At 54.6% G+C, this 25,474-nt stretch overlaps 1 protein-coding gene across 8 annotated transcripts in view; it reads right to left on the reverse strand.

The window, feature by feature from the left end:
* IQSEC1 (IQ motif and Sec7 domain ArfGEF 1) overlaps positions 1-25,474 on the reverse strand; it is a 379,425-nt gene that overhangs the window by 129,650 nt on the left and 224,301 nt on the right. For 5 of the 8 annotated variants that reach the window (XM_077857665.1, XM_077857666.1, XM_077857657.1 and 2 more), the window contains exon 3: positions 14,867-14,911. The exons of 2 other annotated variants lie outside the window; for them this stretch is intronic. In XM_077857665.1, coding sequence (XP_077713791.1) covers positions 14,867-14,911 — 45 coding nt within the window. Of the gene's footprint in view, positions 1-9,604; positions 9,972-14,866; positions 14,912-25,474 lie in introns of those variants that run through there. One more of the 8 variants, XM_077857660.1, reaches the window with a different exon arrangement.

Genomic DNA, 25,474 nt, shown 5'->3' on the forward strand with positions numbered 1-25,474 from the left:
ACACATACACAGGTATAAGCACATGCACACACACTAACCAACACACACGCATTTTTTTTTCAGAATTATTTGAGAGTAAGTTGCCACCTTAAGCCCCTAATACTTCAGAGTATCTGTCCGAAAACAAGGACATTCTGTGACATAATCACAGTATGATTTTCAAAGTCAGGACATTAACATTGACTTGATACTACTATCTAATCCTCAGATCTTATTCAGAGTTGCCAACTGACATAATGATGTCCTCTCTGGAGAAACAATCCCTAATTCTTTTTTTTTTTTTTAAGATTTTATTTATTTATTTGAGAGAGAGCGTGAGAGCATGGGGGGTGGGGGAGGGACAGAAAGAGAGGGACAAGGAGACTCCCCACAGAGCAAGGGAGCCCAACACGGGACTTGATCCCAGGACCCTGAGATTATGACCTAAGCCAAAGCTGGATGCTTAACCGACTGAGCCACCCAGGCGCCCCAAACAATCCCTAGTTCTTTTTTTTTTTTTTTAATTAATTAATTAATTAATTTATTTATTTATTTATTTATGATAGTCACAGAGAGAGAGAGAGAGAGAGAGAGAGGCAGAGACACAGGCAGAGGGAGAAGCAGGCTCCATGCACCAGGAGCCCGATGTGGGATTTGATCCCGGGTCTCCAGGATCGCGCCCTGGGCCAAAGGCAGGCGCCAAACCACTGCGCCACCCAGGGATCCCGAACAATCCCTAGTTCTTAAGCCTCCTTTACAAATATCCAGAGGGAAAAGCATTCTCAGGGTGGCATTCCAAGGAGAGCATCCAGCCTGACCTTTCAAAGTGAATGACACAGCCTGTGGGCAGCTGGCTCCAGGTGAGCTATAGCATGGTGCAGAACCACATCAGAACTCGATGCAAAAGGAAAAATGTGCACCCCTATATATACTTGCCAAAATAGCATGCTGTATTTTGAACCAAGTGAAATAGTTAATAAATAAAGTAAAATTTAAAAAGACTATATACACAATGCCCCAGTTCCCTATCCATTTGCACATCACTGTCGACCCTCATAAACCCACCCCACAGGGCATGCTGGGCTGTAGGGCCTAGAAACCAGAGCCCCTGTGGAAATGACTATTTGTGCGGTACGGTAATACATATGGTAAAACAAACAACAGCCTGTCTTTTCAGGTATGATTTTGACATTTTATTTACTTGATTACTGAGGGGGTTTTTTGGTGCCAGCTTAAATTCTGTGCCTCTAGTGAATGCCTTCCTTGCCCAGATCCCAGTCCTGACCACCACACACCAGACACATTGGCTCTGGTGAGAGCATAGATGATATACACATACTTTGTGCTCGACAGTCTCACGATAAGCCTGAGAATGTGCCCTTGGACCCACTTCACAGATGAAGAAAGAGAGGCCCTATAGCAGTTAGCTAAATCGAAGTATCATAGACTAGGGAGCTTAAGCAACAGAAACTAATTTTTTTGTGCAGTTCTGGAGGGTAGAAATCTGGATCAAGGAGTCTACAGGGCTGGTTTCTCCTAAGGCCCCTCTCCTTGGCATGCAGATGGCCTCTTCTCCCTGTGTCCTCACATAGGGTATTAGTCAGGGTCCTCCAGAGGAGAAGCAAGGGGATGTGTGTGTATGTGTACACGTACTTATTCATTATAAGGAATTAGTGTATGTGATGTAGAAGGCCAGCAAGTCCCAAAGTCTTCAGCTGGCATGCTGGAGACCCAGAACGCTGATGGTGGCTTCCAGCCCAAATGCTGGGAGGCTTAAGACCTGAGAGGAGCCAATGTTTCAGTGTGAGTCTAGGTAGGTGGAGCTCACTCAGCTTTTTTGTTCTACTCAGGCCTTCGGCAGATTGGATGAGGCCCACCCACACTAGGGAGGGCAATCTGCTTTGTTCAGAGCACCAATTCAGGTGTTAATCTCATCCAGAACACCTCACAGATACATTCAGAATTATGTTTAGCTAAATCTCTGGACACCTGTGGCCCTGTCAAGATGACACGCAAAATTAATCATCAGACATGGTCTTCCCTCTGTGTCTTGTGTCTGCACTTAATCTCTTCTTATAAGGACATCAGTCATATTGGATTAGGGCCATCTTAATGATTTCATTTTAACTTAATTTCCCTGATAAAGACCTTATCTCTAATACAATCCCATTCTGAGTCAGAGGTCAGGGGACCTGGGGTCAGAACTTGAACATATGAATTTGGTGCAGGATGGCAGGGGGAGGGGTGGGGGTACAAATGGCCCCCAAACAGTCCCTGACAGAAGGGACTCAGCTCATTGGGCCTAGCCAGCTCTTTCCTTCTCGGAGTTGCCTGGGTACCCGGCACCCATCAGGTTGGCATGCCCTTCCCCAGGCAGCCTGACCCATCCATCTGATGGCTGCCAAGACATGGCTAAGGCACAGATAGTCACCCGGTATGGATAATCTCACGTGCAATTACTGAGTCCAGCAATTACTGAGATGAAAGTGCTTATCCGTGAGAGCCCAGTGATTTCCCACCCTCTGGCCACCAGAGGGATCTTGCTAAGACACTGGACTGCCAGGAGAGGTCATTCGCGGAGGACTGCATCCCTGGGGGCTACCCACACCTGTGGTGGCTGCTTTAACCGCCCTCTAGATGCACCTGACAAGGACATGTGGATGGAGGCAGGTAGCCTTGTTCCCACTCGAGGGGCTCAATTCCTCTCTAAACTTGAGCTGGGTTCAGCTCTGGCTCCCCAATTCTTAAACCTTCACTGACTGACTCCGCTGAAGACATGCTTCTCTGGGCCCCTGACAATTTGGTCAAACTGAGCCTCTGGTGTCTACCTCACCTGTGCCTCGTTCTGGTCCAGCGGAAGTGCCTGAATAAGGAGGCCACGCTCACGGGGAACAGAGGGCCCTTTGCACTACCCAGCATACAGCTCTTCCCATACAGCCCAGGGACCAGCTGCTTCACACACAGTGCAATACTGGTGGGGGGTGGTGGTGCAACACAGGCCTCTGGTGTGGTGGAAGCCAAGGGGTCCCTGGAGGCTCCTTCCTGGAAGATCCTCCCCTGGCCTCCCAGCACAGCCGAGGGGCAGGAAATGGCCTGAGCTGGACCAATCAGGCTGTCGCCCCAGGCTTTACATCCTGAATGGAGGCACATGGCTATGAGCTCCGTGGGTGCAGGTACCCTTCCTTCTTCACAGCTGGGAGCCTGCACTGGGCGGAGTGGGAGGTGCTCCTGCCCAGGGCTCAACCCACTTCTCCAGTTTCCTGTGATCCTCTGAACTCCCGAGAGCAGTACCTAAATTCCCTTTCACTCTAGCTGGCCACAGGCGATTTCAGTGCTCACACACCACTCACATCCTTTTCACACCTTTTCTGCCCTGGGCACTGACCTCTCCATGTTAATGGAAAAACCCTCTTCATCCCACAAGACCTATCTCAGCTCTACAAGAATCTTCTCTGCTTTCCCAGTGGAAGTGATCACTTCCTCTCTTGGATAATAACCATGCTTTCTTCAAACTTATTTCATTAATAAAAAGAAGACCTACAATTTATCAAGTGCCAACTGTGTCCCAGGTGGTTTCATGCCTATTAGGCACTCTTCCCAAGCCCATTTCAGCTCAGAACAGGAGGGCTGGAATGGGGATGTGTTCTGGATGGTCACTGGGGGCAGATTCTACCTCTAGGATGCCCCAGAGGCTCCCGGTCAGGAGGTGGGGTGTAAGTCACCTCCCTTTGGATATGGGAAGGATTCTGTGATGCCCTAGTGAGTGGACTGCCACAGAAGTGATGCCTCATGACTTCTGTGGCCTGCTCATGAAAGGTGACACACTTTCTATCTGGCTCTCTCTCTCTCTAGGAAAACTAACTCTGGGAACACAGCCACCATGTCGTGAGGAAGCCCAGGCCACCTGCGGGGGCCCTGTGTGGATGTGCTAGCTGACAGCCAGCAGCAACTGCAAGATGAGGGAATCCAGCTGCCAGTCTTCCAGAAGCCCCATCTGATGGGAGTAGAACAGGATCCGCCCAAATTGCAGATCCACAGGAAGAGCAAACATCGTCATTGTTTTAAGTCATTACATTCTGGGGTCATCTGTCATACAGCCACAGCTAGTGGCGCAGTCACACGGAGTCAGGAAGCTTTAAACAGTGCAGACCATAGGTGAAGCAGGGCAGCTTAGTTGGGTCCATCCCTTGGGTTGGATGGACCATATTCTGCTAACTCAGGGAAGTCCCTTACCCTCTCTGAGTCTCTGCTTCATTGTCAGAAATATGGGGGAAGTAACAGGACCTATTTCATGAGGCTGTTGGGAGGATTAATGGAGACGCTGGGTGTAAAGTATTTAGCACATATAAACAGTCAGTGAAAGTAGGGAATAATAGTAATAATTACTATCGAAGGCTAGGTAGGATTCCCAGTCAGTCTGACCTCAGAGCCTGCACAGTCTCCCCAAGTCACGGAGCATCTGGGGTCTGACTGCCAAGTTTTTAAACAGACCGAACTTAGCAGCCAAGAGCTGAGCCCTGGGACGTTAGTGTGTGCTGCGTGTGCCCTGTGCCCTGTGCCCAGCCCTGGAGGGTCGGCCTGGCTGGCCCCCTGGGCTGTGCACTCAGAGCTGCGAGCCCACTAAGTTCACTCACTGGGGCTGAGGCTGAGGGAGCTCCTCCAGAGTGAGTTTCTTCACATTGTGGTTTGGATACACCTGCTCTTGGTTACTTCCAAGAGAAGCGGTCAGTGAGACCCACCCATCGGGAAATAAATTGACAAGTGGTATAATCTGAAGCAATCCTCCATTTGTAACCAGACACCCATAGTATGCTGGGGGGGGGGGTGGCGAGGCTACAAGGTCAGCCTGGGGGGCATGTGAGCATGCAGAGTTAATGTTTTTTTTTTTTAATTTTTTTATTTATTTATGATAGTCACAGAGAGAGAGAGAGAGAGGCAGAGACACAGGCAGAGGGAGAAGCAGGCTCCATGCACCAGGGAGCCCGACGTGGGACTCGATCCCGGGTCTCCAGGATCGCGCCCTGGGCCAAAGGCAGGCGCCAAACCGCTGCGCCACCCAGGGATCCCAGCATGCAGAGTTATAATCACTCTTGAAAATCCCTCACTACCGAGGACCTGGAACTACATGGGCCAAGGGAACAGCATATGCGGGCCTCACCCTCCACTTCATGACACCTGAGGCTGTATAGATCTATGGGTGAAGTCCACCTACAGTTCTCTCCCCTTTTTCTCTCTCTCTCTCCTTTTGACATTAAAAACAGCATCTGGCTTTTAATACTGAGTAAAGCCAAGCCCATAGAAACATGGGGATTCTCACCCACTGCTGGTGAGGATGCACACCATTCCAACCACTCTGAGCCAGTGCATAAACCTCAGTGAAGCTCAAGGTGCTCTTATACTGCCCTGGTATGCACCCTACAGAAGCTCTGCAAACGTGAGCAAGCAAGGAGATACGTGCAAGACTCTTTGCTGCAACCCTGTCTATAATATCAAAAAATGAGAAACCACTGAATTCATAAAAACTGCAGAACAGATATTTGCACAATGGCATCGTTGTACAACAGAATACTATACACCAGTGAACATGAACGGATGTTATTATACATAGCAACCACGATAAATCTCACCAGCAAAGGTTGAAGGAAAGAAGCAAGTTGCATCTTGAAGAGATAGATAGCTGTGCACCCATGTTCACAGCAGCATTATTCATAATCATCGAAAGGGGGAAACAACCCAAGTGTCCAATGACAAATGAATGGATAAACAAAGTGTGGTCTATACACAATGGAATATTATCCAGCCTTAAAAAGGAAAGAAATTCTGCAATATGCTACATTGGATGACCCCTGAAGACATGGTGCCCAGTGAAATAAGCCAGCCACAAAAGGGCAAACACTGTATGATCCCACTTATGTGGGGTCCCTAGAACAGTCATATTCAGAGACAGAAAGTAGTGTGGGGGTTGCCAGGGGCTGGGCATGGGAGGAATGGGGGGCTGGTGTTTAATGGGGACAGAGTTTTGTGATGTCCTGGAGACGGATGGTGATGATGTTTGCACAACAATGTGAATGTACTTTGTGCCACTGAACTGGACACTTAAAAATGGCTAAGACGGTGGATTTTAAGTCTTTACCACAATTAAAAGATTTTTAAAAGCAAGTTGCAGATTACATCATATACCTGAAGCTTAAAAACATGTAAAAACAGCCTTTTTGTTAGCAAAGTTCTAAAAATGTGCATGAGAAAAATACAGATGGAATGGGGTGGTGGTGGCGGCGTGCTACTTAGGTTTAGCTCTGGGGGACTGGGGGAGGCCTAGGATTTGAGGGAGGTCCACAGGGGCCGCCCACTGCCTTGTAAGAGTTTATTTGTGAAGCCAGGCAATGGGTATACTACTCTGCATTCATTGCACCTGTTTCTTGAACGAGAGTCCCCTGAGGTCTGCTGGGCTCTGGCGACTGGGGGGAGGGTTCTGTGTCTTCCCGCGATGGCCCCCTGGCCAAAGCTGAAGGGTTCCCAGGGCCACCATCTACCCTGGCAGAATGCAGAAGTGCCCTATGAACATTCTTTCATTCTCGCGTTGAAATAAGCAGCTCTGCTCCTCCCCCAGCCTCAGCCTCTGGCAGAGCTCCAGGATTATTTTACATTAATTTAAGATCCCTAATGAAGAATAATTAACAGCTTCAAGGGAGCCTGGCACACCCTGTGTTTAGAAGTGGTTAATTATGCATTGTCTGCAAAACATCCTTTTCATACTCTTAAGTTTTGGGTCGCTGTTTTAAACAACGGAATATGGCATCAGGAAAAAAGCCAAGTGGTTCTGTTTGCAAAGCCTTCCTGAGGGTGGATCTGTCTGGGCAAGGACAGCCACCATTCCCTACATCCCTACTAAGTGCGGCACGTTGAGTGCTCTCCTGGAGTTGCCCCTGTCAATCCCCACGGGAGCCACGAGACATGGGCTAGCACCCGTCCCACATTGTACAGGGGCAGGCTTGGAGGGAAAGTGAGTTTCTGAGCACTCTGCCAGGATTAGGTCTGACCAGAAAGCCAGGTTCTTGTCTCCCTGACTGATGTGTCACTGTTATTTATGGTCACTCACTGGGGATGGAGAGAGGGCTGATCCAGCCCTGAGCATATCATTTGCTGGGATGCACAGTTGGATTCCTTAGCTGGCAGTGAGTGGCCTCCATGGCCAGACCAGCTGGTAAAATCCTGAGGGGCCCACTGACAAGCCATGTGACTTTGGGCAAACTACTTCTCCTTCCTGTGCCTCAGTGTCTCCTCAGCGGGGGAAATGGGATAACCACACCCTTCATGTGTTTGGGTTGCTGCAGAATTGGGGCTTGGAGTGGGACCTCACGTGCAGCAGGTGCTCAGTGAGCCTCAGCATTATAGTCATCTAGTCTGCCTTCCTTTCTAGGCTTGTCCCTTTGCATGTACCCTACACTTCAGCCTCACCTCTGTCCATTTCTGAACCATGCCAGGCTTGGTCCTACTTCCTTATGTTTGTTTAAGCCGTGCTCTCCACCCTTCCCTGTCTGGAAAAATCCCACTCCTACAACCAGCTCAGAAGCTACCTCCTGAAGGAAGACTTCTTTGATTTCTCCCAGACAGCCTCCCTCATGCTACTGGAAGCTTTGTGCCACCTCTATCTCTCATCTTTAATTTTCATGACTTGTAAGTGGGTCTCTTTCCCCTTGGAGGCTGGGAGCTCCTTGAGGACTATGCCCCAGTTGTCTCTGGGCTGCAGTATTGGCTTGGAAAAAGAGCCCCACCTGTGAATATGAACTTCCCAAGGTGGGAAGGGGGGGGGTCGGGCCTAGGGGGCCTTCACCAGCTCCCCTGGAGGCTGAACCAGGTCATGCTCCCCTGGGGGGTGGGCAGCTCTCAGCTTGTCACCCCCTCCCTACATTTTCATGGAGTCCTCAACTGTGTGCAGCACAAAGCCCAGCCCCCGGTCCCTGGCACCCCATTGTAGCTCCATGGTCTTTTGCTACCACCTGAAAACACTGCCCTTTTAAAGCTTCTGGGTTTTTTTTTTCCCCACATGCTTTTCCCTTTGCCTGGAACACCCGCCTTCTCCTTCTTAGCCCTGCCAACTTCTCCAGACACTTTACTGCCCGTTCAGCTGTCACCTCCTCTGTGAAGGCCCCACACCCTGTTCCTCCACAGATGCGCTGACCATGACTGCTACCTTTTCCACCTGAGCCCTTGTGGGGGCAGAGCTGTGCCTCAGTCATCCCTCCGGCTCCAAGCCCCGGTGTGCCACCTGGCCTCAAGCTGTGGAGTACTCGAGAGATTGTCTGAGAAGGAGAGAGACCTGGGTCCAAATCCTGTGGCTCCACGGACCTGGCTGCCTGCCCTTCAGTCAGACAGCTCACCTGCTTGGAGTGGGGCTTAGTGCCCCATTGCAGTAGGGGTGAGGATTAACGATCTTGTGAAGTGCCCCACCCTCTCTCATCACTACCAACCAGAATATGCCAGGTTCCCCAAGGCTCTAACAACAACCCCCCCAGGGTGAGGGTGAAGGCTCCGCCACCTGCACAGGGTGGAGATCCCACCTGGTGTGGCCTTGGGCTCAGAAGTGGCGGTGCTAATCAGATGCAGGACGGGCCTCTTTCCCTGGCACCCACCCAAGAGTAGGGATCCTCCTTTCTGAGGCTGCCGTGAGACCCTCAGTGCCCGCCCCCTTCAGAGAAAGCCCCTGGAAGAGAAAAGAAAAGCTCCCATACTTTCCCAGAGCTGCTTGCATATTAATAGCGGTGGACTTCACAGAGTGTGAAATCGGGAAAAACGAATTCCCTCAGAATAGCTGGTATTCTAACTCCCTCCTCCCAGATCCTTCATTACATGCCGTTGAAGGCAACCATGGGGGTGGCCCACAAGGCCCTCTCTGCTGGCCCAGGCCCCCGCGGTTGTGGGCCAAGGTGTGTGTGCAGGCACAACACACGTGATATGGTCAGGTTTGTTAAACATTCGGGCTCGTGGAGTCTGCCGCCTGCACCGTTTCAGGAAGCAGTCCCCAAATGCCACTATTACCAGTTCCAGATACCAAAAGATGGGTAAGCTGGGGCTCAGAGAGGGAAAGCAACGTGTCCAAAGTCCCACAGCAAGGGAAGGGACGTGAACTCTGAACTCTGGTCTCCTGACCTCCAGACCGGGGATCTCCCATTCAGCTTCCCCCAGTAGCTATCAGATAATTCCTGCTTGGGATGCAGGCAGTCACACCTGTTAATCACATGAGTTGCCTATTAGGTCGGAGGGAATGTACTGTGGCAGGGCCAGGCTGCCCTCCTGTGGGGTCACCTCTGCCCAGGATCAAGTCCGCTCCAGGGCCGATCCCAGCAGCAAGAAACAATGAAACACAGCATTGAGCCACAGAACACTCCAGGGTGACCACTTCTTTGCAGAAAGCCTACCAGTTTCAGGGCTGGAGGGAGAGGAGGGTACAATTAAGCTGAGTTGCAAAGTGACCCATGGCAAACGCCACTGCCATTCTCCACCGATGGCGGGGACCATGGGCTGACCTGAGGAGGCCCTGCAGTCGGAAAGCTGGGGTGTGGGGGGACTTCATCTCACAGCTCATTGCCCTAAGGTGGAGGTCCTCCCTGGAGGGTCCACATACCTTTTATAGACTCCATGCAGCGGCTGCAGACACAGGAACTGCCAGTAATCCAGGCAAAAGGCCTTGAACTTGAGCATTTTCACCTTTCAGTCTCCAGCCAGGCCCCTGTCGCTCCTTCACCGAGACTCAGACGGGGTTGGTGGGGAGTCGGGGGCCTGGCCACTCCGGTCCACCCTGGTCCCGCCGCGGCTCCCACTCACATGGCCTGGCCCTGCCCAGCCGGCTTCTAGAGCACACGCCTCCAATACAAAGAGCAGCGCGCACAAAAGCCTAGCAACTCGTTGGTGCGCTCACCCGGGCAGTCTCAGACTGCTGCTGTCTCTGATGGCTGGTTCTTCTTGGGGTTCCCTTGGGGGTCCCCAGGGCAAACCGAAGCAGCCCCGGCTGTGCCCAGTCGCAGGGGCCCCTGGCCCATCATCCTGGGGAGCCTAGATGCTGGGGCTCCTGGTGGCGGCTCTGAGTCCCTTCTTCCGACCAGGCCCCTGGACACTCGGTGGCCTCACCCGCACCTGGCCGGGCAGTTGCCTGCCCGCCTGGCTGGCCCAGGGTGGCTCCGGCCCCAAAGACCTCGATGGGAGGCAAAGAGGGGGAGAAATGACAGGCAAACACTGACCTGGAGACCCGATCAATTACGTTTGGCAGAATCCCGGTCCGGCCCGGCCCGTGTGAGCGAGAACTCCCCACATAGCCACATGGTGTGGGTGGGAGCCGCTTGGCTCAGAAAGGCAGGCGGAGAAAGACTGACACGGCCCCAGCGGTTGCCCCGGCAACGGGGACACATTGATAAAATCTAAAATGGAACCTCGATGACAGCTGCTCATTGGCTGCCAGGAGGGGACTCCTGTCGCTATTGCTAGCGAGGGAGGGGGGAGGAGGGCGGCTGGGCCAGGGGCCGAGGCCAGCCAGGGGCTGCTGAGCAGGAACAAGCAGGGCCACGGGCAGAGTGGGTGGCTCTGTGGCCCCGGGACCCAGCGGTCACAGGAGCAGAACCACCGGGCCTGGCCTCTCTCCCCATCCCTGCCAGTGGGTCCTGCTTCTGCTCTGACTGCTCTAGGGATCATTCCCTGCGCCTGCCACAGGGACCTTAACATGTCACTCCTGCCCCCGCCCTCATGTGGCCCCACGCTGCTCTCAGAATAAAGGCCAAACTCCTGACTGAGAGACTGGCTCCTGCTGACTGGCTGACCTCTCTGAGGCCCGCAGCCACCTGGGCCCCCTTCACGTCCCCTAATCCATCACCCTTCAGGTCTTCACATGCAGTGCTCTCTGCCCCCTCCTCTGGGGCAGTGACTCCTCATCCACCAGATATCACCTCAAACACCTCCTCTGAGCCTCCTTCACTCCGCACCCTGTCTGATTTGCTCCCTGGACGTGCCATCCTCTGAAATGATCCCGTTTATTTGTTTACTGCCGCTCCGTTTACGAGCATCTCCTGGGCCTCTCCCAGACAGGGCCCCTGTGTCTCTCTCACCCATCCCCCGGCTCAGCCCCATGCCGGGCCCACCGTGGGCACCCAGTCATCATTAGTGGAAGGAACGAAGGATCTTGGGTAACAGAATAGAAGGGTCTTAGCCCATGAAACGCCCTCCTACGCACAGCATGAAGTAGCACCCCTCTGCTACTTCAGGTCTCTGAACATCAATTACAGGGAGGTGGTCCTGTAATTGGGAACGTACAGGGGGGTGGGCATTCTTATGACCCTCCCCAGCTCGAAGATGAGGGAACAGAGGCCAGAAAAGACTCTGTGCCCATGTATGAAGGGTGACATCCAGGTGACACCAGCCTCAGATGGGAGCTGGTGCTGGTGCTGGACAAGGCTGCCAGGCTCCTGAAGGCTAGGTGAGGAACCAGGGGCCCAGTCCCAGCCCCGTGCTCTGACAAAGCCAAGAAACAAAGTCACCTGCCCCAGGAGGGCATTTTCTGTAACTGGCAAACATAATGCTTCTAGAGCAGTGGTTCTCAATCAGGGGCTCTTTTGCTGCCGCCCTGTTCCCCACCAGGGAACATGCTGCAATGTCTGGAGAAGTCTGGGGTTGCCACACTGGGGAGGGGTGTGCTACTGGCATCTAGTGGTGTTTAGGTGCTGCTAAACATCCTATAATGCGCAGCAGGATGGCGCCCACAATAAAGAACGATCCCTCCCCAAACGTTAGGAGTGGTGGAGCAGAGAAACCCTGTCCCGGAGAGTACCCGCCGCCCCGCCGGAAATATCCCATCACGGACAGTTCTAACTGCAAGGGCATCCGAAACGGCTCAGTCCCAGGCTTTTCTTGTACAAACAGGGAGTGTGAGGCCCAGCGAGGGGGAAGGGCACACCCAGCATCATTAGTATGGACCCAGGAAGCCCTACACCGTCCGGCACCGGGAGAGACGAGCCGCTGGGTAAGTGAAAATGTGAAATGAGAAGAGGCTGATAACCGCGGGGCAGATGGGGAAGGAGGGTGACAGCGGCCATCTGCCAAGGCTGAGGAGCCTGTCAGCCAAGGTAGCACAGGCCCCACAAAGCCGCGCCCCCCCCCCCCCCCCCCCCAGGACATCAGCTTCCCTCTCACGCCTGCCTGTGGCCGAGGAAGCCGGCTGTGCCTTTGAAAGGAGGCAATTGCTGGCTGGGACCTTTGTTTCTGAATTCCCAAGCTGTGAATGGGGCCTCCAAACCCCGTGGGATGGGGCCGGGAAGAATGGCGCCTCCTCCACTGGGGCCCCCGAGCCAGGTTTCCCTGAGGCTCCCACAACACTGCCTGCGCCGCACAAAGAGGCCCGGAGGCCAGGTGCTGGTGAGGCAGGGTCAGGGGGGCCCTCGGTCCCAGCCTGGGTCTGGCACCGATGTTCCTCCGGCCTCTGCATCTCAGTTTTCCTCCTCTGTGAAATGAGAACATTGAGCCTGGCTCTGCCTGTGTCCCAAGGCTGCTGTGAGAAGCAGCAGTCAGGATCACAGGGATGGGGCAGACCCAGGTCAGCACCTGCCTCTTTTCTGGTCCTCAAATGGACCAAGTACATTCCACCTCAGGACCTTTGCACTGGCCATCCCCAGCACCTGGACGCTCTTTCTCCTGGCTCACCTTCACTTTCCTTCTGGTCTCTGGCTAAATGGCACCACCTCACAGAGGCCTTCCCTGACCACCCTTCTCCCCTCTCTATCCCCTTTACTCTGATTTATTTTTCTTCATAGCATTTACCACCACCTGACGCAGTACATTAACACCTGATTCCTCTGTTTGTTGCCTGTCCCCCACCTGACAAAACAGCTCAACAAAAGCAGCAGCCGCGTTCGCTGTGATATCATAGGCACCTGACACCCATAGGTACTCAGGAAACAGGGCTGGGTGGGGGAGGGGGAAAGGGCACAGCTGAGGGGTCCTGCTGTCTGCTCTGACCCCTGGCTTCATCCTCTAGGGCTGTGAAGGCACTGGGGCACTGGCTTCGAGGTCAAGTGTGACCAGCCTTAAGGGGTGGCCGTTGCTCTAGCCATTCTCTGACCATGACCACTGCCTGGTCTGGTGAGAGCTGGGTCCGAGTCAAAGCTGAGGGGGCAGGGGACATGTGACAACCCCTCCCCAACCCCTAGATACTCCGGGACAAAAGCTCCATCACTCTCCCTTCGTTCTAGAGCCTTCCCTGCCTGGCCCTGAGCAGAGTGCTGACTAGGGGCTGGCAGTGGATAAAGCGGGTGGAGCCACGCTGCTGTCGGAGATGTGGGTGGCTTTCAGAGAAGCTAGGGGCTCGGCTGTGTTACAGGAGTCTCATGAACCTCTCACCCCAGGCTCAGCCTGTACTGCTGAGACACTGCACAGATGCCCACACACCTGCCCAGCACCCCAGGCCAGCCAGGCAGGGAGGTCCGGCTGTGAGCATGTGTGAACAGAGTAGCCGTGGATGCGTGTGAGCCCGTGCAGAGGAGGGGTGGAGCTCGGGTCTGACTGCATGCAGAATGGAGTTCTGGGTGCAGCATGTCTGTGATTGTGCCAGCGCTGCACCAGGAGCTGTGGGTATGATGAGGTGCGTCCACAGGGGCGAGGAGCGTACTGTGGCATTGGGTAGTGTTCCCAGCAGGATCTGGGTTCCAATCCCAGCTCTGCTCACCAGCTGAGAATCCTAAACAAGTGACTTCTGTCACTGGGCTAATATTAGTTTAGTGCGGTTGTGAGGAAGTGGGATACTTCGGCTTTCGTCACACATGCACACTCCTGCCAGTGTCACGTGTGGCTGTGGCCATGGAGTGTCCCCATACAGCATTATCTGAGTGTGTGAGCAGCTCTCCAGCCTCCAGCAGGGCTGCCAGCACCACGATGGCTCAAGGGAGCAGTCTCCAGATGGCCACCCCTCTGCCCTCCTCAGAGCCTCAGGCAGCCCTAGGGTTTCAAAGCTGGTGGCCACAACCACCCCATCACAGCAGAGCATCTACAGCTCTTGCCCTCAGCGCAGGGGCCCAGGCCCCCGCAGAGTCTCCGGGGCTGGGGCCCACAGCCCCGTGGGCCTCCTTTCAGGCTCCCCAGCAGGACTCGGTATGGCCCGACCGTCTGCCTCACCTCTCTTGGCTCTGCCTGCCAGGCCGCATCCACCCTTGCGCATCCTCACCGAGTATGGCCTTCCCTGGCAGCAGCCCATCTCCCACTCCTCACAAGGGACCAGCCAATTTCTAGTCAACGAGGCCCAGTCCCCTCTTCCCTGACTCACGCTGCTACACCGGACACAGCACCCCATGCCAACAGCACTCCAGGACCAGCGGCCTGTGTCTTGTCTTTTGTGCCCCTGGCCTGTGAGCAGTGATCAGCTGGCTTCCCATCCAGGGGACCTTCTTCTGTGCCTCGGTCTCCAGGCCTTTCTTGTAAAGCTAGAGAATGTCTTTTTTTCTGAAGACACGTTATAGAAACGTCAAGATACAGAACACACATGAGGGCAGAGACCCTCAGACACCTCCCACCCTCGCCCCCCGGGTTCCCATCAACTACAATCAGAAAACCAGCAGAAAGTATCAGCCTTGCCCTTGGGCTGCTGCCTCGTTGTCATGGGAACTGGGGGCCGCAGGCTGGCCCTCTGAGGGACCACCAGCCTCGGCTCTCAGAGGAACCATTAGCTGAGCCCTAGTCCTCGGGGGACCATTCCTCCCTGGACTGGTTCTCAGGGGATGTGTCAGGGGTACCTCTGGCGCCTGGGGGTAGTTTTCGGGTTAAACGGGGAGACTAGCTTCCCCGTGATGCCCCTTGGGCAGATCCTTGGTGCCGATGGGGAGTGAGGGGCCCGGAGTGGAGAGAGCAACAGTACCTGTAGTGGTCAGTGGACAGGCTGCTTCCACTCTCCAGGGAGCTCCTGAGGTGGCAAAAGTGAGACAGGGTTACTGACGATCCACACGCAATGAAGGCTCCCAGGGGCCATGCGAGCTCAGGCCACACTGGGTGGTCCCAGGACAGGTCCTGGAGTAGGTGAGCAGCCCTGGGAAAAGTGTTCGGTCCCCACATGCAAGAAACCATGTGCTTCTTTCCCTCTGACAGGTCAGATGAGAAGCTGCCCCGTCTCTACTCCACATGCCAGCTTGGAGAGCTCAGTTACAGCATCAAGTTCGGCTGCTCCCTATTCACTGGGGAAACCAAGGCCCCAGGTCCCACAGGGAGGCTCCCAGCCTGAGGCTCTTTATAGTCAGAGACCCAGATGGGGCTGGGCCTGCCAGCTTGCAGCTCTGCCCACTGGCCCTCCTGCCACTGACAGACCCTTCCCATGCACAAACTGGCCCCTACCTCCTCACTCTCCTCTCATCCCACCCCCACCTCCAACCATCCTGCTCCTCGCTGTTCCTGCAACCCGCCCATCACACTCTTGCCCCAGGGCCTTTGCACTTGTTCTTTTACCTAGGATGCTCACCCCCCATCACCACATTTGACACCCACTTTCCAGCTCAGAGGGCCTTGTGTGTCCTGGTCATGTTGGCCCCACGGAGGAGACTAGTCGACCCCATCACCTGCTATAAATGGTGGGTCAGAGGTGGTGAGTGCAGGTGAGTGAGGTCAGAGGAGGGGAGGGAGCCCTGCCTGAGGTCCCACAGTGGCCTGAGAGGCAGCCTCTTACCCTCCTTGTGGCTGAGGATACTGAGGCTCAGAGCGATGAAGCACCACGGGCAGTGTCTACCAGCTCTGAGAGGCTGGGCTGGGACTGGGACTCAGGTGTGTCTGGCCTGGGACCACCATGCTCCATCACAGGCACCTGACGCCTCGGAGTCCTTGTGGACCCCAGGCCAGCCTCATGAACTCCAGAGCCCCTGCCCGAGACTTGATGCCCAGCTCTGGACTGGGACCCAGAACTAGCCCAATCTGGGGTCAGACCCATCTCCACCCTCACTCACCATGGATTTGGTACAAGTCCCTTCACCCTTCCGTGCCTCAGTTTCCACATTTGTAAAAAGGGAATTTGTAAATAGCTCAAGAGGGGAAATAATGGATTTGAAAGGACTGCAGAGAAACACGAACCTCTGTTTGTTCTACATGCTGGCATGGCCAGGGTCCCAGGCCTTTGGGGCCTTGGGGTGTGCCTTTCACGACTCCGTGGCCTGGCTTCCCCAGCACCTCCTGTCCCTGCCCTCCTGGGGAGCAGCTGCTATGACACTGGACACAAACCTGGAGGCAGTGTCCCTGGACCACACCTCTCCTCCCACATCCTTCTGTCTTTCCTCATAGGATGCCACCTCTCCCCACGGAGGCTTCTCTGCACCCCCCCTCCCCCGATGCCTCAGAAGGCTGGGGCCCCTCCTTCCCGTGGGCCTGTGCTTGGCATTTGGGCTTTGGCATTCTAAGCCAACGCTCTGCACTTGCCATGGGTCATCTGAGCTTCAGCCTCAGTTTACCTACTTGCCCTTGGCACATCCCTTTCCACATCATCCCCTTCCACCATCCCCACATTGACCTGCAATTCTGGCCCAGCGAAAGCATTGCTGGTTGGCCGGGTCCTTTACTCAGCATATTGGATTTCCCAGAACCGAGCCCTGCCCCTGCCCCAGGCCCCCCCTTCTTCTCCAACCCCGGCTGCAGAGGCTACAGACAAGCTTCCTTCTCCCCTAGAGCCAGAGCCCACCCCAGGGCCATGCACCGTGGGCTCAGCAGCCTGTGTCAACAAGGCCTCACCAAAGCTCAACAAGAAAAGAGGACATAAGGGCGGTATCAGGATTCCCTCCAGTCACCATCCCAGACTGTTCACTGTCCTGTGCCTGCTCTGGTGGGCGATGGCTTTCCCTGGGTGGACAGAGGGCGGGGGTGGCAAGGCAGGCCTTACCTCCCCACCATGGCAGGACCCATACTGGGAGTGGTGAGGAGCTCCTGCCTTCAGGAAGCCCCTAGTCTAGACAAGGGGAGCCAGCACTGAGCTCCTCTACCCCCAACAACTGGTCCCTCAGATGCAGATGTGCATGTGAGCACATACCAGTATGATGTGACAGGGACTCAGCAAAGTGATGCCAAGGTTCTCAGAGCCCACTCTTCCCAGGCTCAGAGCTGCCTGACACAAGCAAAGGGATCCAGCTCCCTCACTCTGGTCCTGCTCTGACTACATCATGAGAACATCTGATGAACGGCAACATCTGGCCAGCCGCAGAGAGCCCACCTAGGGCTAGGTGCTTTTCCCATGTACTTCCTCATCTAGCCCTCGCAAAACCCTCATGAGGCACAAGGAAACCCTCAGGGGTCCCCTGCACCTGGGACACCCGTTCCCTGCCTCTTTATCCTGCAGCAAGCTCCTATTCACCCTACAAAACCTGCTCTAATATCAACCCCTCAGTAGGACCTTCTTTGCTGGCCCTGATCTCCCAAGCGGATTGCTTTCTTCCTTCCTTCCTTGTTCTCTCTCCCACTTCTCTAATAACAGCAAGTCTATCTGGAGCAGCTCCTATGTGCTGGGAAGCTCTGCTGTTGACACTTCCCAAGTATCGGCTCACGTAGTCCTCACTGGAGCCCAGGTGCCACCATCCTGTGACACACAGGTCCAAGATGTCACAGGGGCCAAATATTTTCCAGCCAGATAGTATTGTCACTGAAGATGGGGACTGCAGGTTGAACACGACCTGCCCCCATGGAGCTGAGGGGCCTTCACAGTCACACAGGGCTGACCTGGCATGCTGTGGTCCAGCCAGTCTGCCTGGGCTCTCCACTCCTCCCCACCCACGTCTCTGCCCGTCCCCAGGATCCGCTTGGCAGTCCTCCTCCTGGCATCTCACTGACCTTCCAATGGCCCAGCTAGGACTGGTTCTAAGGGGAGACCCCCCCTCTGCCATGTACCCTGCTGGGTCCATGCATCTTCGGAGCCACAGACTGAGGCCCGTTCTGCTCACCACTGGCCGCTGCTCCGCCCGGCTGCCAACAGGAGAGGCTCAGGCCAGACCAGGCGAGGCCCAGCGTGAGGGTGCTTGGAGAACACAAGGGGCCGCCTGGCTGAGCATGCCCGCATTCAGAACTGGCCGCCTGAGCTCCCACCACCTTGGGGGTAACAGAAACCCTAAGCCTTGGCCTCCTCTTCTGGAGCAACAGGTGGCAGTAACAGCTCCACCTCACATGGATAATGAGAGGAGTGGTGAGAAAGCCAACAGCACTTTGTCAACCAGAAGGTGCCGGTGGCTGCATATACGAGATACTCACACAGTTATTATCATACATGTAATAGTGTATATTGAGCTGTTAGGCCTTATACATTAAACCATGAGTTCTAGAGCCAAGGGGGCCAGGGGTAAAATACTAGCTTTGCCATATGGTAGCTGTGGGACCTAGGGCAAGTTAATGTGCCTCGATTGAAGTGCCCTTAACTATAGAGTTTCGGGAAGAGTCAATTGGTTTACACATTGAAAGCACTTAGAACTCCAGGCCGGGAGTCCGCATTCCATAAGTGCCAATTAACACTGGTATAGACAGGATTCAAAAGATCTGTACGTTACTCAATATACCTTATAAGTATATAACACGCGTGATCTAGGCTATATTAATGTATAATACCAACAGTCAGTAAGTAAAATATTAATGTGTCACATTAACACTAATTCTATATTAATAGACATTTGTTTTATTTACCTGTATAAAAGCCTCGTTTTATAGGTGGGGAACCTGAGAGGTAGCTTGTTCAGTGTCACTAGTCTTACTCCACAACTGGGCTGCTTTATGTCCCCCTGTCCTGGGGTCATGGGCCAGGCTTATGGACACAGGGCTCTCAGTGAGCAGGCAGGGCTCCAGTTTGGGCACAGGGGATAAATACCCTGTCCTGGCCACCTAGCACCAGGTGGCTACCCCGGAACAGTCCTTTCTCTGAACAGCCCTGCCCCTAGTCCTACTTTACTGGGCTCCTGGGGAGGCCACTTCCTTTTCTTTCAGAACAAACTGGCTGCCCTAGTCCTGTCTAGCATAGCTTCTAAACGGCACCCAAGCATTTATACAAAGTCTCGGAACAGGAAAAGCTGCTCTGTGCTGGAACAAGTCAGGAGAGGGGCCCCCCACAACCGGCAGGACTACGAGAGGACTCCCGGGGGGTGGGTCATATGGGCTTTTGGGGCCTTGGTGCTGATACACACGAGTGTGTTGTTTGTGACAATTCAACAAGCTGTACACTGTTATTTCAATAAAAATTTACATTTAAAAATCTGTATGGTTCAGCACCAGCCTGAAGCAGCAGGAAAAACCCAGAGCTTGGGCTGGTTGTAGCTAGGGGCCATGCCCTGCCCACACCCTACAGTAGTTGTGTGGCCTCAGGAAAACCCATTCCCATTGGCTGGATGAAGAAGCGGCCAGTGTTTCTATTCCTGGCTCTACACCAGGCACGGCGCTTTTAAGAAGACTGACGTACTGATGCCGGGTCTCGGACCGGACCAGTTAAGGCCTCTAACCTCCAGGGCCTCGTGCCTGCACCACGGGTGTTTTGTTTGGTTACATTCTTTACTTTGAAATAACCAGAGAGTCACAGGAAGCTGTAAAATACAATGTACTGGGAGGTCCCACGAACTCCCTACCCTAGCCTCCTCCGGTGAGAACATCTTACACGACGTCAGGATGCCGTCCAGCCTGACATGGGCAGTACCACCCACCAAGGTTATTGTGACTTCACCAGCGAGACAAGCACACGCGTCCGTGTGTGTGTACACATGTGCACGCATGCATGTCTCCACGTTATTTTAACACACACGTAGCTTGCTGTAACTCCCACCATGCTCAACGACACAACCATGCCATCACTAGGCCCTGTGCTGCCCCCACAGCCAGGCCTGCCTCCTCCCCAGACCCCCTGCTGCAACCACCGTCCATTCCCCGTCTCCAGAATTTTGCCGTTTCAAGAACGCTATACACACGGAATCGTACAATGTGTAACTTTTGAAGACTGGCTATTCTCACTCAGTGTGATTCCCTGGAGGTTCACCCCAGTTGCTGAGTGTCTCTTTACTTCCTTTGGATGGCTGCAGACGTGATACGTACTCCATGGCATGGACGCAACCCGGTTTGTCCACTCATGCACTGAAGGGCATCTGGGTCGTGTCCAGTTTGGGGGCCCTTATGAATAGAACCACTACGATACAGGATTTTGTGTGAACATAAGTCTTCAGTTCTCTGTAATAAACACTCAAGAATGCAACAGCTGGGGTGCACGGTGAGCATATACTTACTTTGAAAGGAAACCACCAAACTGTCTTCCAGAGTGGCCAGACTGCCTTAGGTTCCCAGCAGCGATATAGGAGTGATCTAGTTTCTTTGCACCCTTGCCACCGTTTCGTGCTGCTGCCACGAGTTTTTATTTTAGCCACTGTCCTAGCTATGTAGTGAGTTCTCGTGGTTTGAGTTTGCATTTCATGGACGGCTCATGACGTTGACCATTGTTTTATGCATTTGTCTGCCACCTGCGTATCCTCTCTGTTAACATGTCTGTTCACGAGCACCTTCATTTTTTAAAAGCTCTCCAGATAGGTTTAATATGCAACCAGATAGGACCTTCTAAACACGGAGAATTTAAAAAGAACCTGGTCGCTGCTGTAAGAATCCTGGGCAGCCTATGCTTTCTGGAAGGGATACTTGCAGGGCTTTATGGCAGGGTCCAGGCTGCCGCAGGTGGCTCTGAGCTACTGTGTCTCAGGCCCGAGGGAAGGCCTTATCTGTTCCTGAGAAGGAACGGGGAGAAAACAGAGTAGAGAGACAGAGGACATGTGCGGGGACCCCTGTCTGGGAGCCCCTCACCCCAGGGAGTCTGCTCAAAGCCCACAGGAGCTTCTACCAGTGGGCTTGTCTGCAGAAAGCAGCAGGTGGCTAAGCCCATGTGTGGGTGAGGGCATGACCCAGGAGCAAACTTGAGGCCAGGCAGCTTCGGACTGTCACAGGCCCCGGAAGGGACATATTTGTGGAATTTACGTCAATCTCCATAGGGGTAGGGGAGGCCGCACCCCTCCCTTTTACACAGTCCCTCCCTCTCGGTCATTAAGTAAGCAATATATGGTCATTGCCTCAACCGTAGGAATAACAGCAGAGTACAACAAGGAAATAAAATGCCAGCTCTCTAGTATTTGAGAATAGTTTCTGGCTGGGCCCTTCTCTAAATGTGTGCCCGCGACTGGGCGTTTATATGTTTTTTGGTTACACAAAAACACGGTCTGTTCTATAAAATGCTCCCACCCCAATCCCCCGCCACCTCACTCTGCACTTCTCTCGAGTGTGTTTTTAGGTCTCAAATATTCCTTCACATCACCCTTTGGAGAGTTGCCTGGAACCCCGTGGGTTCCTCACCGCCCCAGATGGGTGCTGGGTCCACCTCTCCTCTCCTGGTAAACAAGGCTGTGGGATCGTCCCATCAATACTGTCTCTGTGCACGGGCTGGGGTGTTCCTCTAGGACCCATTCCTGGGATTTCTGGCTCACAGGGAGGGAATGTTTTTCTGTGTCTGGGTACACACGGATGCTGACCCAAGAGGCTGGATCAACACACTCCTAGCAGCAGTGACGGCAAGAGTTTGGCCATTCTCAGGGCTGCGGAAGTCTCTCTGGGGCAGAGCCTCCTCTCTCTGGGTGTGTGGAAGCAGAGACACAGAGAGGGTGCGAGGTAGGCCTGGGATTGGACCCCGCGAGCCCCTCTTCCCTGTGCCAGGCTACCCTGTCGTCTCATCCCCTCATCCCTGAGGCTTTATGCCCTATGTCACACGGTGGTGGTCACAGACCCACTGGGGTTCCCAGTTCTGGTCTCATGAGCTAAGTGACTCTGCCTCAGCTTCTGCTTCCTCATCCATGAGACGGGGCTGATTTTCTGCCTCTGGGGCCATAGTGAGGCTCCAGGAGCTGACAGACTGGAGGTGCCTTGTAAACCAGACAGATGTGAGGTGTTGCCCTGCTGGCTCACGCCCAGCCATCCTGCCCGGTCCCCCACACCCCTCCCCGGGCCTCCCTCTGAAAAGACCACAGAGGGTCCTGCCCATCCCCCCTTGGCCTTCCTGTCCTGGCGCTGGGCCCCAGACAGCCCTGCCCACCGGCCTGAGGCCCCACCACCCAGGGGCACAGTGAGACGATTCTCCTCAGGTTGGCCTCCATGCCCCTCTATCCTGCCAGGCAGCTTTGCCCAGGAGCTCAGCCTGATTCTGGAAAACTCCCTGCTGGAGGGGAGGGGACGGGCATGGGGCTATGTCTCTGTGCAACCTCACCTCACACCCCACCCCCCCGGACAGAGGTGTGGAGAGAGAGATTGGGGCGACCAGGCAGGGAACCTGGTAAGACCTGGAGTGCATTTAGTCCCTCTCTGGGTCTCAGTGTCTCTATCTGCACCATGAGAGGGTTTGTCTTTGGGGGTGGGGTCTCAGGCCGCATAGGGACAGTGATTCATTCATCCAACCAGCTAACCACACAGCCCCCACTTTGGGCCAGGCTGACTCATGACAGCCTCACAGTCAGCCTGAAACCCGAGATGTTCATATTCCCATTTCAAAATGAGAAAACAGAGGCTTCCAGACGCAATCAGAGGCAGAGCACAGAGCAATACAGAGTAAGACAGACATATCACTGTCGAGTGGAGGAGGGGGCAGATGAGAAGGGTGGTAAGTGTGCACGTAAAGTCACTTGGTCCAGTAAGGAAAGTAGAAGCAGGTGTATGAGACAAGGGAGGGGGTACCCTCGGACACCAGCCAAGAAAAGCCCCTAGGAAGCAGTGACTGCCGAGCCCAGGTCGAACGCTGGCTCAGGAGGACAGGGCTCCATGGAAGGAGAGGAGCCAGGGAAAGGCCTGCGGTGGGAGCCAGCCCAGCACGGTCAGGATGAGGGTCCTTCTTGTGGAACAGGGGGCCAGGCCAGGCATCTGCTGCAGGAAGGAAGCCTGGCTAGGGGAGAGACGCCATCTGAGACCCCACCACCACCACTCCAGCGTCCCAGCTGCTTCTGCACCCAGAAGGGTCCCCCTAGGGATTCTCTTCATAAGGTAGACACATCAGCAGAAGGTGTCTACAGGCCCAGGCAGCTGGCTCGGGCACATCCAGTCTTTCCTAGCTGGGGGACTGGACTGAAGCCTCCAGGCCTTGGAACCTGGCCCAGACTGTGCCCCAGGGCCTGTGACCCTGATCTGGGGCTGCTGTGTCCTGTCATTCCCAGGCCCCAGTTTGCTGATGGGCAGGGAGCGGAGAGGCGCCTCTGTCCAGCAAAGGGCAGGAGGGGAGGGGTGTATTGCAATCCCTCCCAATGTGGACTCCTGGCCCTGCCAGAACCATCAGGCACCACCCCATCTCTAGCCAACGCACTGGGATCCCTTGGCCTTTCTGGAGGGTTCTTCCTGGGTTTTCAGCCTCACCCCTACCGGGTATCAGGATTCAGGTAGTACTAACAAGGTCTCATTGAATCCTCAAGCCTGTGGGCAGCTGGAGTTTCTTAGCCCATTTTACAGATGAGGAAACTGAGGCTAAGAGGGCTGACAGCTGCCTGAGGCCTGAGGCCTCTCAGCTGGTACACCACCTCACCCGGACCCTGATCTGGGTCACTAGGGCTCTGGTCCCCAGCAGTGCCCTGGGCAGCCGACCCCCAGCCAGAGGAACTTTCTGGCCCCGCCCCACCTGAGGGTGGAAGATTTGCTGAGCCACATGTTCCCCGAGGGTGTCTTTCTCTTGCAGGGCTGGAGGTGGGCTGTGGAGGTTGGGGAGGAACCTTGGATATCCGGAAAATAAGCCAATTCACCCCAAATTCAGCAACTTACACATTTAAAAAATTTAACTTTTACATAATCAATACATTCTCATGGTTCAAACATAAATAGAAAAGATATCAAGTTTAAAGTCTCCCCCCCCCCACTGCACTGCTGCACATCCACCAAGGCTCCCCCTTGCCCCCCGGGGAGTCCCCATCGTCAGTCAGTTTCTCGGGCATCCTCATGGAATGTCTTTATGCGAACATGCACAGACACGTGCGAGCAGAGCTGTGGGTATTCCATGTGTACTTGTGCCTCACACAGGGGTCTTATCCTGGATATACCGCCCCTGCTCCTCCCCTGATGGTACTTTCTGGAGCTGAGGAGTCCCTCCCCAAGCCACCTCAGACTGCAGACGGACCAAGGGAAGGGGGCAGGTCTCCAGGTATAGGGGTGAAGGGTGAAACTCTGCCGTGGCAGGGGCATGCTGGGGGGTCCTCCCCGACCCATGCCCCTGGCCCTGGAGCAGTGGGGTGGGCACACCACACGCCTCCTGGATGCAGTGTAGGCCCCAAGCCAGGGATCTCAGTGGGCACTGTGTCCCTTTCCTTGCCTGACATGGGGCCCACTGAACAGCACCCCAGTTCACAGACACACTCTCAGACCTACACTCTTACCATCACACAATCATGTGCATGTGCACACACACACATACACACACACACACACGACTGCATATGTGCAAGTATGAAGACCTTCCCAGCCAGCAGCTGGGAGTACCCTGGGCAGAGGGGGTCTCAGGGCACCAAGCACGGGGTCACATGGCGAGCAAGTCAGCTGGGATGTGACCCTGCTACTTGCAGCTTTGTGCCCTGGAAACTCTGCCTCCAGGCTCCCTTCAACAAAAGCAGGGAACCAGGACATAGGGTGATGAACAGCTCAGATTCTACCTGCAAGCTCTTTTCATGTAGCTTTGCCACTCCTTCCTGCAAATGGGGTGTGTTGATTTGTTTCAGTTATATGAAAGTTAAAAACAACAAAGAACACTTCCAGAACCTACCACAAGCCAGGCCCTGGGCTAGGTGTTTCATTGTAAACTCATGGGGAAACCGAGGCTCAGAGTTGCCAGTTAACAATGGAGCCACTGTGTGTCGAGTGCCTGAGTGCCCTCTGAGTGCCGGGCACTGGGCATGTGGCTTCTGTCCTTCCAAACGCCCCGGGGGCAGGTACTATTATCACCCCCATCTTGCAGAACAGCCAGCTAGGTGCAGAGAGGGGAAGGGGCTTGGTCCCAATCACGCGGGAAGAGTAGGCAGTGGGGTGCTGTTCTTGACTTCAGGGCCCACTAGACTGGAGAGTGGGTGGGGTAGAAGGGAGAGAAAGGGTCAGGTCTGCACAGCTGACAAGGGGCTCCAGCCCACAGCAGCGGGAGACAGACCCCAGCTCTGTATGGGGGACAGTTTCTCAAGGGCTGCAGAGGGCCTTGAAGCCTTAGGGAGCTGGGTCTGCAGGCAGAGCTCTTGGGCACTCCCAGCCCTTGGATCCAAGGGAGTGGTGGTCTCTGGATATAAGGGGAGCCCTAACCTCTACCCTTCATTCACCAGAGGGAGGAGCTGGAGAGGAAAGGAGCTCAGCGGGAAGGCCACAGTGAGGTGGCGCCTATTTCCGCCTATTTCCTATTTCCAGGCGGGCAGCAGGAAGCCATCTCAGCATGCTCTGTTCCCCACACGTCTGGTCTCTGCTCCGGACCCAGAGCACTCTCTGGGCAGATGGCTGTAGC

This window comes from Canis aureus, chromosome 19 (assembly GCF_053574225.1).
Source record: "Canis aureus isolate CA01 chromosome 19, VMU_Caureus_v.1.0, whole genome shotgun sequence".
Lineage (NCBI taxonomy): Eukaryota > Metazoa > Chordata > Mammalia > Carnivora > Canidae > Canis > Canis aureus.